We start from the raw sequence: 15,049 nt of genomic DNA, 5'->3' as shown, positions 1-15,049 counted from the left end.
AAAACAATAAATGCTTATAAGCAATAAATACGTTTATTTATTCTATATTCATTACAAGCAAATTGTGATATTAAGATTTTAATGATAAATACAATAATTATTCTAAAACTGTGGATAAGTAAGATTAATGTGTCGCAATAAAAAAATATGCATATCTTTTTAACAATAATAAAAAAAACATACAAAAAAATCTATTTAAAATTAAAATATTCATATTTCTTACAATTGAAAAAGTATAGAGCATAATTGTTAAACACTATAAGTTGCGTAAAGTGGTTTTTCGAACGGTAGTGAACCACAACAACAAAAATTCATTTTATATTATTTTTAATTTATTGAATTTTTGGCTGACCATACAGCTGTTTCGAGTATTGCCAAATACCCATCATCAGTGGTCTTAGATATAATTATTGTATTTAATTATTCGTAAATAATATTTGGAACTCGTGCCCTGCCAAATTTGAAGCTCAGAGTCAGCGCACCTTAACCAACTGATCCAAAGCAGAACGTGACTTTTATGTTCGCACATTTTTCGGGAGTTTTGTTAATTTGCTGTGAAAGTTTTATGAACAAATTCACTTACTGTGTTTATATCATAAACCAACTGTAAAATAATTGAATTAATTAATCATATTTTAATTTTTAATTATTAAATTTCATAACTATTCTGTTTGTAGAGGCATTAAATTACAATAAATTACTTTACAACTAGAAAGAACGCACAAAATCATACTGAAAAACCCAATTGTTTGTACTACTTGATGCAAAACGAATAATCGAATACGAATTCGCATTCGCCGTATAGTTGGAATATTAAACTTTAAGTAAATGAGAACAGGAAAAAATGTTAGAACCGCTGTCTGAGTAATAAAGGTTATAGCGATACTTTTATCTACTATATGGATTTATAATTACTCATACCTGAAGTCACAACAGGTGCAAACGCCTGTTGCCAATTAATTATATTTCGTATATCTGTCAAGTTTTAAACGACTACTGTAAAAATTTAGACTTGATATCAGATGTTTGATTCACTTTTGCAAGTAATTGAATTAGTGCACCTTAGTGATTTTTTATAAAATGGTAAAAATCGAATATTCAGTTCAGTAATAATTCCTCCATTTGAAAGGAATGAACAACGATGCAATCAAATTGCAAATGGACTCTGTTCTGGAAACGGCAATCGTGCGTCATCGTTAACGACAATAAAATATTGGAAAGCTGAATTTAAACGTGATCGTAAGAGTGTTTTGGATGAAGAGCGTCCGGGTCGTCCAAAAGAGGTCACTACTAAAAAAAATATTGAAAAAAGCCTTGTATAAGATAGCAGAGATAACAAACTTAACATATGAAGGATTATCGAATATTTTACATGAATATTTAGGTATGAAAAAGCTTTCGGTAAGATGGATGTCGTTTTTGCTCACAATTGACCAAAAACGATAACGACTTTGTCATTCAAAACATTCTTTGGAAACATCTATGCACAATCTAGCTGACTATGAGCATCAAGTGGTGACAATTGATGAAACATAGATGCATTACTTCACATCTGAGAAAAAACAACAAACCAGAAATTGGGTAGAGCCCGAGGGTAAAGTTCTCAAACGTGCGATTGAGTGGGGAAATCAAGAAAGAACGACGACATTTATCGAAGAAAAAATTTTGTTTTGCAGGATAACGCACCCACTTACACGTCAATGAACATCATGTCAAAATGAAATGTTGTCTGTTTCGGAACTTGAAAAGACAGCTCCAGAGAAAGAAATTTGCATAAAATGCTGAAGTGGAATGGAAAACTGAAGTATATTTTGGGGGATTTGATAAATTGTATTATTCAATAGATATCCAAATGTTGCAAGATCATTGTGTCGAGCTAAAAGGTATATTAAAGTATAAAATATAATTTTCTAAAACAAATGCGTTTTTATTACTTAAGCCGGGTATTCATCAATCCACTTAGTATATACTCACGTTTCTGTTCTCTTCTCCTGTTTTCTAGTATATAGTTTCATCATTATATGCCATAGAAATTACAGCTCATAATGTCATTTACATTTTTATTCCATTTCTTTCTATGATGTTGAAACTTACAAATACATATACTTGTATAATAAAAAAGATAGAAAGATAGATCCAAGACTAATTTGTTTATCCAATGTGTATGGAGGTTTGTCTTCAAATAAATTAATTGAAAATGAAATGCATATGTAGAAATGCAAGAATTTTATTTCAAATTAAAACTTTACCGTCTAATGGACCATCTAATAGAAACATATTTACCCATTAAAACCATGATGGTTTTAGTTTTTATATTCGGAATATATTCCCATTACAGTTTGTATTGCTTACAATTATAATAAACCTATTTGGAAACTTAATTACAGTTCTAAAACTACGTCATTTTTTTATACTAAGATTGTTGGCACTCCATAAAGATGACTTGTATTTTTCTTAGGCGGCTTATAATAAATTCTTAAAGCGTTTTTATCTACTACTAAACGATAGCGTCTACTACTAAATGCGTATTAAAAATAATGCTATTTCACAATGAAATTACGAGGGAATTTTGAAGAGTATTTTATTTTGACTTCTTAAATTCTAAAAATACAAAAGAGAATATATAAACATACAGAAAATATGAAATAGAATAAATATTTATTTAAAAAACCTTAAATTATCATTTAAGAATTATGGAATAAACTATTTTTTTTTACAATAAATTAAATAAAGGAATTGTACCGCATTATAAAAAAAATATTGCTTTTAGAAATAGTGTATTACAAAAAAATCCTTTTTTACATATGGATAAACTTGAAAGACCTCTTCATGATTTTTATTTAGCATGCTAACCTTGTGTTAAATGATCAATATTTTGTCCCTAATATTTATCATATATTGAAACAGCTGACTACTAAAATCCATTATCAAAATGGCGTGTCTGGGAAATTGGAATCGAGCTAAAAACGTCTACTGACTTCGGAGTCAAATTTATTTTCTTCTTGGGCTATTTAAAAAAATATTTGATGGTTAATTTACAACATAAACTTGAAAAATAGAAATTGTATCGAAAGTTCTATTTACGACCTCATAAATAGCTAAACTTAAGTGAAAGCTTACAACTGTCTGACAGATTTTAGTAAGTCTTCTATTGATGTACTCAAGAAATTCAGTCTTATCAGTTTTTACAGATTTGCATTATTGTATATATCTTGTAAATTTGCTTGACATTATCCTCTGTGTTTCATATTAAGGAAGCACAACATTCTTATTAGATTTAGTAGATATTCTATCAATCCAATTTCTATCAATTTTGTATGTACATGAATGTTATTTGTATAATGCAGTCAGTGACCTCAGTAACCTCCAAAGGTTACCAAAGGTTCCAAAGGTTTAAGAAACTTCTCTATAACAATCAAGTTATGTACAAAAATTTCAAGAAGTTACTACTTAGAAGATATTCGTTGATTAATATACAATAATAGAATACTTAAAAGAAAGAAGTTTAATAATTCGGAAACCTAATTATTTACTATCAGATCAAAAATGCGGTTGAAATATAATACCACAAATTAAAGTAATAAAAAGTATTTTCTGTCAAGAATCAAGAAAAATAAATAATTTTATTTTTTGTCAATAGTTTGTTCTAATTCAAATGACAGTAAACTGTACGTAAAGAACAATCACAAAGCTAAAGAAATATTAATGTTACCTTTTTTTGTCGATAGTAACGCGTCTTATGACGAGCCCAGCACTTGCAGCCCAAGCAGATTATATATGGACTATAAACTAATAAAATAATTCGAATATTTTCTAAGACCCCTGATGATGAGTACTTAACAATACTCAAAACAGCGTTGTATGGTCAGTCAAATTTCAATAAATTAGCTAAAATTTTTGTTGTTGTCTTTACATTTCTATTCGAACCCTTCTAAAGAAATATTATTGGATGGAAATAATATAAATAAATTAAAATAAATTTTATTTTAACAAACTATCATAATGTAATAATAATTAATATACGTATGTATTAGGGTGTCCCAGGGTATAAGGGCGAAATTTTTTTTTTCGATTTCAAATACGCATACCTCTTATTTTTTTTCTATTTGATACTAGTAACTAAAATAATAAATATTATTGGTATCGGATAACGATAACCCGTGCCGACTTGATCCCAAACTTTTAACAGAAAGTTTGTATTGAAACTATAGAAGACAGTTTAGACCTTCATGTTTATTCAGTAAATAAAACACTATTTTACCTGTCTCTTATATTTATTAAGTATTTATTATTAAAATGATGTTAATTATTTAATTTTCGTTTTAGAGTTTGTTTGTTACAGTCAGGATAAACATATCTGTGTTCTTGTACGCAGCGTAGTAAAAATTCCTTTTGTTCGTCTTCAACAGTGATTTTGCCATGAAAGTCTTGCATTAACTTAACCGCTCTTTCTGCTGTATCATTAACTGCTCGCAGTGTCAGCACCTTGTTTTTAGCATGTTGAAATGAAGCATTACTAGACCATGAAGTAGGACATTCGTTGAGAAAACTGTCATCAATTTTGAGTCGATTAAACAAAGCCTTGCTTTTCAATGAAACAAAGTCATCGATGTTTTTCTCGTAAAGTGAACCACAAAGTTCATCTTTTGAAGCGATATATCGTTTACTGTGGGCTGATGGGTTTTCTTTGGCTAAGTTATTAACTATTTTTGCCTTTCTTTCATGGTCAACATCATCGTCAAATAGGGACAAGACAGCCACTTCATCAATTAAATACCATAAATGCTGACAGAACTTTTGTAAAACTGTTTTTGAGATAATTTTGTCAATTGTTTCATAAGCCTTCATGGTGTTCAGAAAACACAAATCCTGGTAAGGTGCTTTTACCGCTGAAATGCATTGCAGCCAAGGTTTGACGTAGGATGTCACGATGAAAAGGCAGACGTCTAACAGAGCCGCTTTATCCTTGTTAGACATTATAAATTGAGAGCTAAGTAATGAAATTTTTAATAAATAAATTGCCCTCGCCATCCATCGCGCTTGGTGCATGGCACCTGGAGGTCGAATCTTAAATTTCTTTTCTGTATCTCCACCAAGGAATATTATTGAAAGCTCTATTAATTCTCTATAGTCGTTTCTAACAATTTTCTTAGTCAATTCAGTTCGATAAAATTCCAGCAGTTTGTCAATTTCTGAAGCATTCAAGTAAGATAACCTTTCTGTAGGATACTGTACTTTCTTAGGATCGATATTTGTCCAGTTTTCTTGTAACCTTTTGAATAATGGAATGTTAGGATTGTTAGTAACTTGACTAATTTTAGCTTCAAAAACGCCTTTCAATATCAATTCGTAGATGTGATGACGGCAAGCAAAAATAAGCATATCTCGATTAAATTTTTGTTCGAGAAGCACACAAGCACCATTAATACGACCAGAATTTGAACCAGTAGTATCACAACAAAGGATTTGCACTTTATCTTCGAGATTCCAGTCAGTAACCGCATTCCAAACTGCCTGTGCCTGTTCACTTCCTGTACAGTTGTCTAATTTTGGCACCGCAATAAGTTGTTCTTTATCACCATACGAAATAACAATCGGGAGACGTTCTTCTCTACATTTGCGGACATCTAAAGCCGGCAACAGTTTGCCATCCCAATGGACAGTTACAATGTCTGGTACTTCGTTTTGGAAATCGACTTTAATAATTTCTGCACGCTGTTTTCGTTTTTCTGTGCGAATTCTTTGAATGGAGGACTTGCTTATAGGAAATTCGTCAGTATTGTGTCCAAGTGCCTCAAGAGTAGCTTCAATAATAAATACAGAATTTCTCATACTTAACTGACACCTATCTAAAGCTGCCACTAACTTTGGAGTGATAAAATTTTTCCTTATAGAAGTTTTTTTAGTAGCGGACTGCGCACTCCCAGTTTGGATGGGTAAATTTTCTTGTAGATCCATTATTTCAGAATCAGAAGATAAATTTTCGTGATAAGATATCGTCGAAGCAGTTAAGGATAAACAATAATTAGCACGACGCTTTTGTTCCTCAATGTTTCTAAGATGCGCATTTTCCTCTTTTTCGGCTAATTTTTTGTCCACTCCAGCTAAGTAACCAGGTCGACCTGGCTCTCTCTGGCGCTGCAAGAAGATTTTATCTTCATTTATCTTTATTAATTTAAGCGCGTCAGCATGTGCAATGTCAAACAAATTGTCTAAGTTTGTAATAAACTCTTGTCGACGCTGCTCGTACACGTATTGTGTTTTGTTCGCATTTTTCTGCAAACCTCTCCAAACTTGGTATAATGTAATTAACTTCTTAACACAGTTAGGTATAGCTTTAGTTGGTATACGTGCCTTTTCCCAATAAATAATGCACTCACGAATAGTAAGATTTGCGCTTTCAGTAATACTTAAATTCACTTCACGAATGTTGTAGAACAGAACTGCCAATACTTGTCCATTAGAGGGAAGTTTTGAACCAGTGATTTGATGTTTTACATCCCCAATTAAAAATATTTCCTTTTTAAAACTGCGTAATCCTATTGACATATTGATTGAATCAAAATGCGCTTACTACTAAAACAAACAAATAATAACGAGCACTGCAATAACTTTACTGTGATGCGCTAAAGGATGCAAGTTCTGACATGTTTCGACAAGTCGGCACGGGTTCCTTTATTTCAAATGACATGAAAATTTATTTACAATTGTTTTGACACTATTCAAACATAATTACAGGGTATGCGTTGAAAAAAAAAGAATTTGATTTTTTTGGGACACCCTAGTATGTATGTAAAAATATGGGGTGAACAACCCCAAGTAATGAGAACATAATATACTATATAACAAAGATGTAGATATAATAAGCATTATCTAATAACGATTGAATTAGAGTCAAGGTAATTATTTTTCAATAATAAAAATTAGAATCAAAACATTTATTTGGATCTTCTATAATTAAAAAGTACATTAGAATCTTGTGACATTCAAATGACTTTCAATAAAAAACTTAACAAAATTAAAACTTTTAATAGATTTTAAAATAGCAAAGATAACGGCTATAAATTTTTTTAATAATATTTAATATAAACAAAAAAGCCCATATAACTTGAGGAATGTAAATTAATTAATAATTTTCAAAGGTGGTTTATGGTACGATCAGTTACAAACATTACACAACAGATTATTAACTTAATGTATATATATGAAAAAAACCTAATCTTACTTTAGTCGTAAACTTTTTGCTAATTAAATACATCGTAGGTGGAACACGAAAACTTAAAAAAAAAATTATCTTTTAAAATAAAGAAACTACTGAGTGAAATATATGGCTCACAATAGTTCTAAGAAAATTAAAATTAAAACTAAATCTAATATATTAAAATAAGTAAGTTGAATGGGTCATAACGAGTACACAACAAGCATGCTCACAACGATAGTCTTAAGACATTACCTAAGGATTTAATGCATTATATATCTATAAGGCACTATATATCTATATATATAAGGCTCAAACATATGAAAGGATTTGTTTGTATTGTAAAATCTTTGTTAATAAGACTTTAATAAATAAAAATATTTTAGATCCGTAGATGTACCAATATATGACCAATATATTTGGATAACCGCCTTTCTTGGATAACCAGAACCATGTAATATTATTAGTAGTAATAGTAGTACTTTTTGTACTACTTTTAGTACCACTTTAGAACTACTAGAACAAGTTATATTACAATAGTAAGAGACATATGAAGAGGATAATAAATGTTTTGCTCTGGAAGCCAAAATCACACTTTCATATTTAGTTTCTTTACGCAAAGTTAAATCAGATGCTTACAAACTATATCCCGTAATGGTAGACTTATGCATAGAAAGATTCGACTAAATTGAGATTTGACTAAAATTGAATAATTTCATTGACAGTGCGACTCTCGCTGATATTACCGATATAATATAACTTAATTTTTTCAAAGCTTTTTTTTAACAAAAGCTGTATGTGGTAAATTGGAAACAACATAAATGTAGTTGGAATATCTTACTTTCTTTGGAAAATAAATTCTGTACAATATATACAGTAATTAAATATAGCTAGTAATTGCAAGATAAGTCTCATTTGGGTTCCTGCAAATGCAAACGAAACGGGGCGCCTGTTCGATGGAATTTCTCGTTACAAGCCTTATCCCTACCAGCCAGAAATTGGGATAATATTTCTACAACAGACAATATAAGAGCTATATAGCTTATATATTCCAAATGTAGATTCTCTGACCTAATCTATAGCAGTAAGTGGGAAGTATCTGAGATAATATCGGCCTTTATATCGGACACACTGAACTATAGAATGGGATGAAGGCAGACAGGACCTAACCTCCTCAAAATCTTGTATAAGAGATTTACTAGTGCTCGAAGACCAGACAACGGTGTACCTCTTAAATCTCCATTCAGATTTATCCAGATCTAAGCTTATGCTTTTAGGCACACTATTTACTTAATTATATTTCCAACATTAATATTGACCAGTTAAATGCATTTATCAATGCGTCCTGGTGGTAGGACGCGGAAGGTGGAATCAAAAAGGCTTTTTATAACTCGATTCTTCTTCTACTCCACCTATGTAGAGCCAGCATATGTAGTGTCTATTTCCTATTTCATCTTACTAGCTTTTGTTACTGTCCTCGTAGTTTGTTGTTACCAAGTAGCCAGATTTTTTGTTAATTAAATGCTTTGTAAATATTGGTTTATTTAAGTAAATTTATTATTGTTTTTTTTCTTTTTTTTTGTATTAAGTCAACTTGGTATTAACTGATTAGAGAGATATATAAATAAATAAAAAAAGGGCTATTAAAGGCAGCTAAAGATAATATTTACATAAATTTTGTGAATTAAATATGGTACGGCATGGAAGAATTTTTTAGTTAGCAAATGATGCATTTGAGTCCGGCGTAGACTAGTTGTAGACGTTGCAAATACGACTTTCAGAGTTGGACCCCCTCTAAATTTATTTCTTAAATTTAATTTGTACGAGTGTATGAATGCAAATTCGTTGAGCAAGCTATAAACAAGGAAATAATTTATGGTTGAGTAATAAATTTCAATAAAGTGCAATAAAAGTAGATAAGATGCACTTTGGGGAACAAATCTCTAGGTTAGGTTAATGTGAATTGTTTTTATCTTTAATTCAATGCAATTGAAGTAATTGCTGTACAACTCACGAAGCATACATGACGCATTCATAAAAATTTTAATTTATTTATTTCCACACATAAAATTAAGTCTTAAACTTGACACTGAATATTTGAGTAGACATTTCACTAGACAAAGAAAATTTTCCCATATAAAAGCTGTTAAAACGCATTTAAATTATATTAGAAACTTAGAAATTTAACGAAAATATTTTTATAGAAAAATGTCTGTACCGGATTGGCTTACAGAGGCGTATATGACACAGGCTTTGCGTACTCACCATAAGGATGAAAACTTGAGAATAATAGAACTGCAACTGCATATAGCCATGGGAAAAGGTGAAAATTTTGGCGGCATATTGACACGTGCAAAGGTTACGTATCAACTGAGCCATGAGCAGAAAATACTCGAAAAGTCACTAATGATTAAAACTTCCTATGAAGATAATGAATTTGCTTTAAAGCTAATGCAACCCTACGATATCTTCAATCGTGAAATGTGCATCTATGAAAATGTATTGCCTAAGCTAACAAAGCTTTTACGTGGCATAAATGACAGCGACGATTTATTTGCTAATGCCCTACATGTAGATTATGTGCGCCAGGCCATTATTTTCGAGGATCTCAGCGCAAGAGGGTATATCATGGCGGACCGTGTTACAAGGCTTGACTTACCACACGTTGAGTTGGTGCTGCGCAAATTGGCTAAAATGCACGCCACATCTGCTGTGCTCAACGAACGGGAATCCGGTTCTTTAGAAACCTATGATCGTGGTTTCTTTAATCGGTACACTAATAATTACAGTCCATATTTTGTTGGTGGTTTAATAGCTTGCGGGGAACACGTCAGCAAGTGGCCTGAATATGCTAAATATGGTGAAAAACTGTTAGCTCTTGCTCCTCATTATATGGAAATTGGTAAATGTTGTTTTGCTCCAACTCCTTCGCATATTAACGTTTTAACTCATGGTGATGTTTGGACTACAAATATTATGTTTAAATATGATGTTGACACAAAAACTCCTATTGATGTGTTACTAATTGATTTCCAATATGCATTCTGGGGATCTCCCACTTTGGACTTACATCACTTCTTCAACACTTCACTAAAGGAGCCATTACGTTGTAATGAACAAGATTATTTATTTATGTTTTATCATAAAATCTTCATAGAAACTTTAAGAAAATTAAGTTACCAGCGACATGCTTTACCCAGTTTAAAACTATTCCGACAACAAGCTGAGGAAAAACGATTTTTTGGTAAGTTTATACTATATCCAGAGTAATAATAAATTAAAATGAAGAAGTTAGAGTTCTAAAGTTGGAATATAATTCCTATTGGAATAAAATTTTAAATACCATATATATAATGGACGGTTTATTGAGATATTATTTTCAAAATATTGTGATAACATAGAAACTAGATAAGATTACGTTAATCAGGCTGTAAATCACTTATAGATCTACTAGAAAAACTAAAACTCGTTTGAATATTCTGTAAGAAGCATTTTTACAAATTTAAAGAATACTTGAAACTCTATTCTTAAGACGGAGCCAGAAAGTATTTTTTAAAGATATTTTTAAGCGTGTTTTTAGCAGGGCTTCGAACCGAAAACCGAAAGTCCAAAATCGAAAAAGCTTATATTTTTGTCGGAGCGAAAACCAGAATCGAACCAATATATTTTTTTTGTTTTGAACCGAAACAAAAACCAAAGCCCTAGTTTTTAGTCCCCACCTTAGCGTACTGTAAAGCCAGACCCTGCGTTCTAGTAAACATATAAGGTGCTATCAGGACGAGAGTGGCCCAAGTAAGTGCTGATTAGGCAACAGTTTGAATGTCTTATTGTATTAGGTTAGTAAAGATTATGATACACAATAATTTATTGCCATCGTTTACTATATTATATATCTGTTTAACATAATTAATCCTAAGAAACTTTCTTCCCTTTTTGAAATATTTTTATGAATTTTTGATATTTTGAAAGTTTTTGAATTAATATTTTTACATATTTAATAGATATTATGAACAAATGTGTTACTCATAAATATCGTTTGAATATTATAAATTGCAGCTTTACACTCAACTTGTGTTGTTCAACCAGTTATGATCAATGAGGACACCAAGGATGCAGATTTCAATGCACTAATGGGTGAAGACGAACGAGCTGTAAACTTTAAGAAGAGACTCTATAATAATAAAATAGTGCAACAGAATCTCAAAAATTTACTACCCATATACGATCGCCGAGGTCTGTTAGAAATAAATCAGTGTAATTAGGAGAAAAAATATGCGATAAAAATGTTTTTATAATCTTTAAAGAAAAATAATTATTTTATATATACAACGCAATTGAAATTTAATTGATATGTATAATATATTATTATATTTGCTTATTTATATATATAAAACCCTATTCACATATAATAAATATTTATTTTTGTACGTAAATAAAACAATTTCTATAGGATATTCATAATTTGTGCTTATAGAAACCATATTAAATTTAAGAAAAAAGTGCTTTTCGTTACTACATATATATGTAATTGAATTAAAATTAAATCTTATAAAAAAAAACAAACTTTTAAAATCAAATTCGATCTGTACTCGAAATTAATCTAACAGTAGATTGTTTTTCAACTTAACTATACATCTGTGCAATGATTATTTTATTAGTGACGGAAAGGCAAACATTTTGATTCACATTTTTGTTATCATATTATATATATATATCTATATATATATTGTTTCAAAATATCTATCTATTAAATCACTTTTTAAGAAAGTTTCTGAAGTTTATTTCTTTTTAGTAGTTCAGCATTAGCCAACATTCTGTGGAAACCTCAATTATTTGCAATCTTCTCGATCAGAAATACTGTAGAATTATAAAAATGATAAAAAGGTACTAAGCCCATTTTAATATTTTGCTCCGAGTTCTTGTTGTGTAATTAAAATTTATTTACTATCCTTGCTAGTAATCAGTACCAGCCATTGAAAAGTTTAACATGTACTATAAGGTATGTATGTTGATCCTTTTTTTCGAGTCAGTACAACTAGGCACTCTTACTCTTTAATAGCTGGGGGTACTACAGGGTCCCACCCATCTCATTGACTAATTTATGTATTCCTTATAAGCTTCATGATTATTCAGTGATTGATCTAAGATCTGCGTACCTCCCCGTGCGAAGAGTGATTACTCTAAGATTAGATAGTGGTAAGTAGGATAGCCTGTCAATTTTCGCATATAACTTCAGGCCTCTGTCCCTTATATATTTTTTGATCGGGTCTATTCTAAGGTCTCTTAGCATGTCGTTTGTGCGGATGTACCAAGGCACTTTAAAGAGCCTTCGGAGGGTCTGACTTTGAGCGACTTGTAGCTTTTGTATAGTAGAGTCGGCAGCTTTGCTATAGGCGACACACCCATAAAGTAATGCTGGTTTAATTATCTGGCTATAGATCAGTTTTCTGTTTTTTAAGCTAAGGTTGTTGTGTTTGAAAAGTGGTTGTAAGCAGTGCACTGATTTTGCGCAACTACTTCTTTTGATTTGTATATGCTTATGCCAAGTGAATCGCTTATCAAACGTGATACATAAGTATTTAATGCTATCCTCCCAATTAACCACGATGTCACCAACTCTTACTCTCGGTGGATGTTGCCTCTGTTTACGTGTAATAAACAGGGCTTTAGTTTTCTCATTGTTAATTTTTATTTTCCATTTATGGAAGAACCCCAGTATGAGATTAATATGCTCCTGCAGCGTGTTGGTCACATTTCTGGCAAGTTTATCAGAATATAACAAGCATGTGTCATCTGCGTATAAAGATAATCATGATTAAGTTTGTTTATCATCTGGTTTCGTATTATTTAAGTTGAAAAATTTTTTCAGCTATCAGACCAACCACAATAAACGCTTTTATTTAAAAATTTTAGAAGCAAACTTTGCTTCTAAAAAAATTTGCTTCTAAAATTTTTAAATAAAAGCGTTTTATTGTGGTTGGTCTGATAGCTGAAAAAATTTTTCAACTTAAATATAAAGATAATACCGAAGGACTTAGCATTGGGATGTCAGACGTGTAGATGTTGCACAACAAGGGGGAGAGCGGGGATCCTTGAGGAACACCCGCTTCTATTATTCGTACTGATGAGGTGGTACTGTTGATTCTTACACGGAACATTCTTTCGCGAAGGAAGCTGCCAAGGATTTTGATCAACCCGACTGGGATACCAAAACGAGACATTTTCACTATAAGGCCGTCGTGCCACACCTTGTCAAATGCCTTGGCGATGTCAAAAGTAATCATACCCGTTGATTTCCTTCTGCTCAGAGCAGACTGTATCATTGCTCATCGGGGAGAATATTCAGCGAGTTCACCGAAGTTTTAAGTCTATCTAGGATCACTCTTTCAGCTAACTTACCCAGAGCTAATCGGGCGCCAGTTCTGCGGGTATTTCGGGTCCTTGCCGGGGTTTAGGTAAAAGATATTACCGCCTTTCCTATTGGATATAAAAATCTTGTATTAAAACAAACATTTTTATAAGAATCTACTCAAATAATTAAGGATAAAAGCTATTGTACAATTTAGAAAAGTCGAAAACTGTAATGACCCTTAATTTAATAGCAGTTTCCACTATGTTGAAGTGCCTATTGGGTACGTCTAGATATAAAACTCCTATTTAAATATTTTTACTAATCATGGATCATTATTCGAAATAATGATGGCCAATAACATATACTACGCCGATATTTCGGTCTATATACAAAAAAATTACATTAAATACCCTCATCTCTCCACACTATCATTACATCACCCACCATGAATAGATACAAAAAAGTGAGCTTTACTTTTGTCAGAATCCATTTGAATCCATTTATTAATTAATATATAGAACCCAATTTTATTTTATACAGCCACTCTATCATGTGGTGGAAGGCTGGCATGATAAGTAGAATACTAAAATTATGCCTCACAGAAGCAGCTATCCATGAAGAAACCATCAACATATTAAAAAAATAGCGAACATTAACGGATATGCCCAGAACACTATCGACAGAATCATAAAGAAGAAATACAGACAATATCATTGCAGAAACATGACGACATTAACAACAGAAAAATCAAAACAAAGAAAAGTCGCTGTAGTGTACAACAACATCATCTCCAAAGGTCCTACGAAAAATCAATTTAAAAATATTCAATATCAACTTAGTTTACTCCAGTAAGCAATATCAACTCGAAAATCTACTACTATCCACAAAAGGTCCTTAGAAAAAGGAGAAGTATAAAAGATCAACTGCAGTTCCCGCAACAAATTATACATCGGACAAACAAAAAGACCCTTATCAGTAAGACTTAAAGAACACCTTAAATAAGCAAGAGAATCAACGAAAAACCCCTTATATAAAATCAGATTTCACCAGACATATAACAGAAAATCACCACATCGACAAAAATAACATCCAAATAATCAAAAACATAAGCTATAGCTGGAAATTAGAAACGGCAGAGAGCATCGAAATACACAAACATCAGGTCACACCTTTACTCAACGGCAATAAATGCAACGTGTCATCATGGCTTTTTAAATACATTCCAAAAACAAGCCCAAGCCCAACCGACGTAGCAGTTCACCGAACTAACTACGCATAATCGAGCCTGAAAAACAAAAGAACAAAATCCAGACCCATCGCGTCACCATTTTCACCTATCACTCTCAAGGACAAAAACTACAATAACTCTACTAATTAAAAATAAATATAAGATCTGTAATAAGTATAAATAGTTTATAATTTGCTTAGATGTTTTTAATATTAAGAATTCTTCTGATCAAGGCTCGAAATAAAGTAAGCACAGCTCAAACGTAATTATT

The 15,049-nt window shown here is 31.4% G+C and overlaps 2 protein-coding genes across 2 annotated transcripts in view; both read left to right on the top strand.

Annotated features, from left to right (window-relative positions):
• LOC119676774 (tyrosine-protein phosphatase 99A-like) overlaps positions 1 to 15,049 on the top strand; it is a gene marked incomplete at its 5' end in the record, with an annotated part of 569,905 nt that overhangs the window by 103,649 nt on the left and 451,207 nt on the right. The gene's annotated exons all lie outside the window — the stretch shown is intronic.
• LOC119680887 lies at positions 9,357 to 11,520 on the top strand. The gene is made up of 2 exons (XM_038093898.1): positions 9,357 to 10,442; positions 11,255 to 11,520. Exons 1-2 carry the CDS (start codon positions 9,407 to 9,409, stop codon positions 11,458 to 11,460), a joined length of 1,242 nt encoding a protein of 413 aa, XP_037949826.1. The 5' UTR covers positions 9,357 to 9,406; the 3' UTR covers positions 11,461 to 11,520.

The sequence above is a fragment of the Teleopsis dalmanni genome, chromosome 2, assembly GCF_002237135.1.
Source record: "Teleopsis dalmanni isolate 2A chromosome 2, ASM223713v2, whole genome shotgun sequence".
Lineage (NCBI taxonomy): Eukaryota > Metazoa > Arthropoda > Insecta > Diptera > Diopsidae > Teleopsis > Teleopsis dalmanni.
This window is presented reverse-complemented; position numbering and strand designations above follow the sequence as displayed.

Coding starts and splice junctions, on each gene's coding strand:
- LOC119680887 (XM_038093898.1), top strand. CDS start 9,407: ATGTCTGTACCGGATTGGCTTACAGAGGCGTATATGACACAGGCTTTG. Junction 10,443..11,254: donor TGAGGAAAAACGATTTTTTG/GTAAGTTTATAC, acceptor TATAAATTGCAG/CTTTACACTCAACTTGTGTT.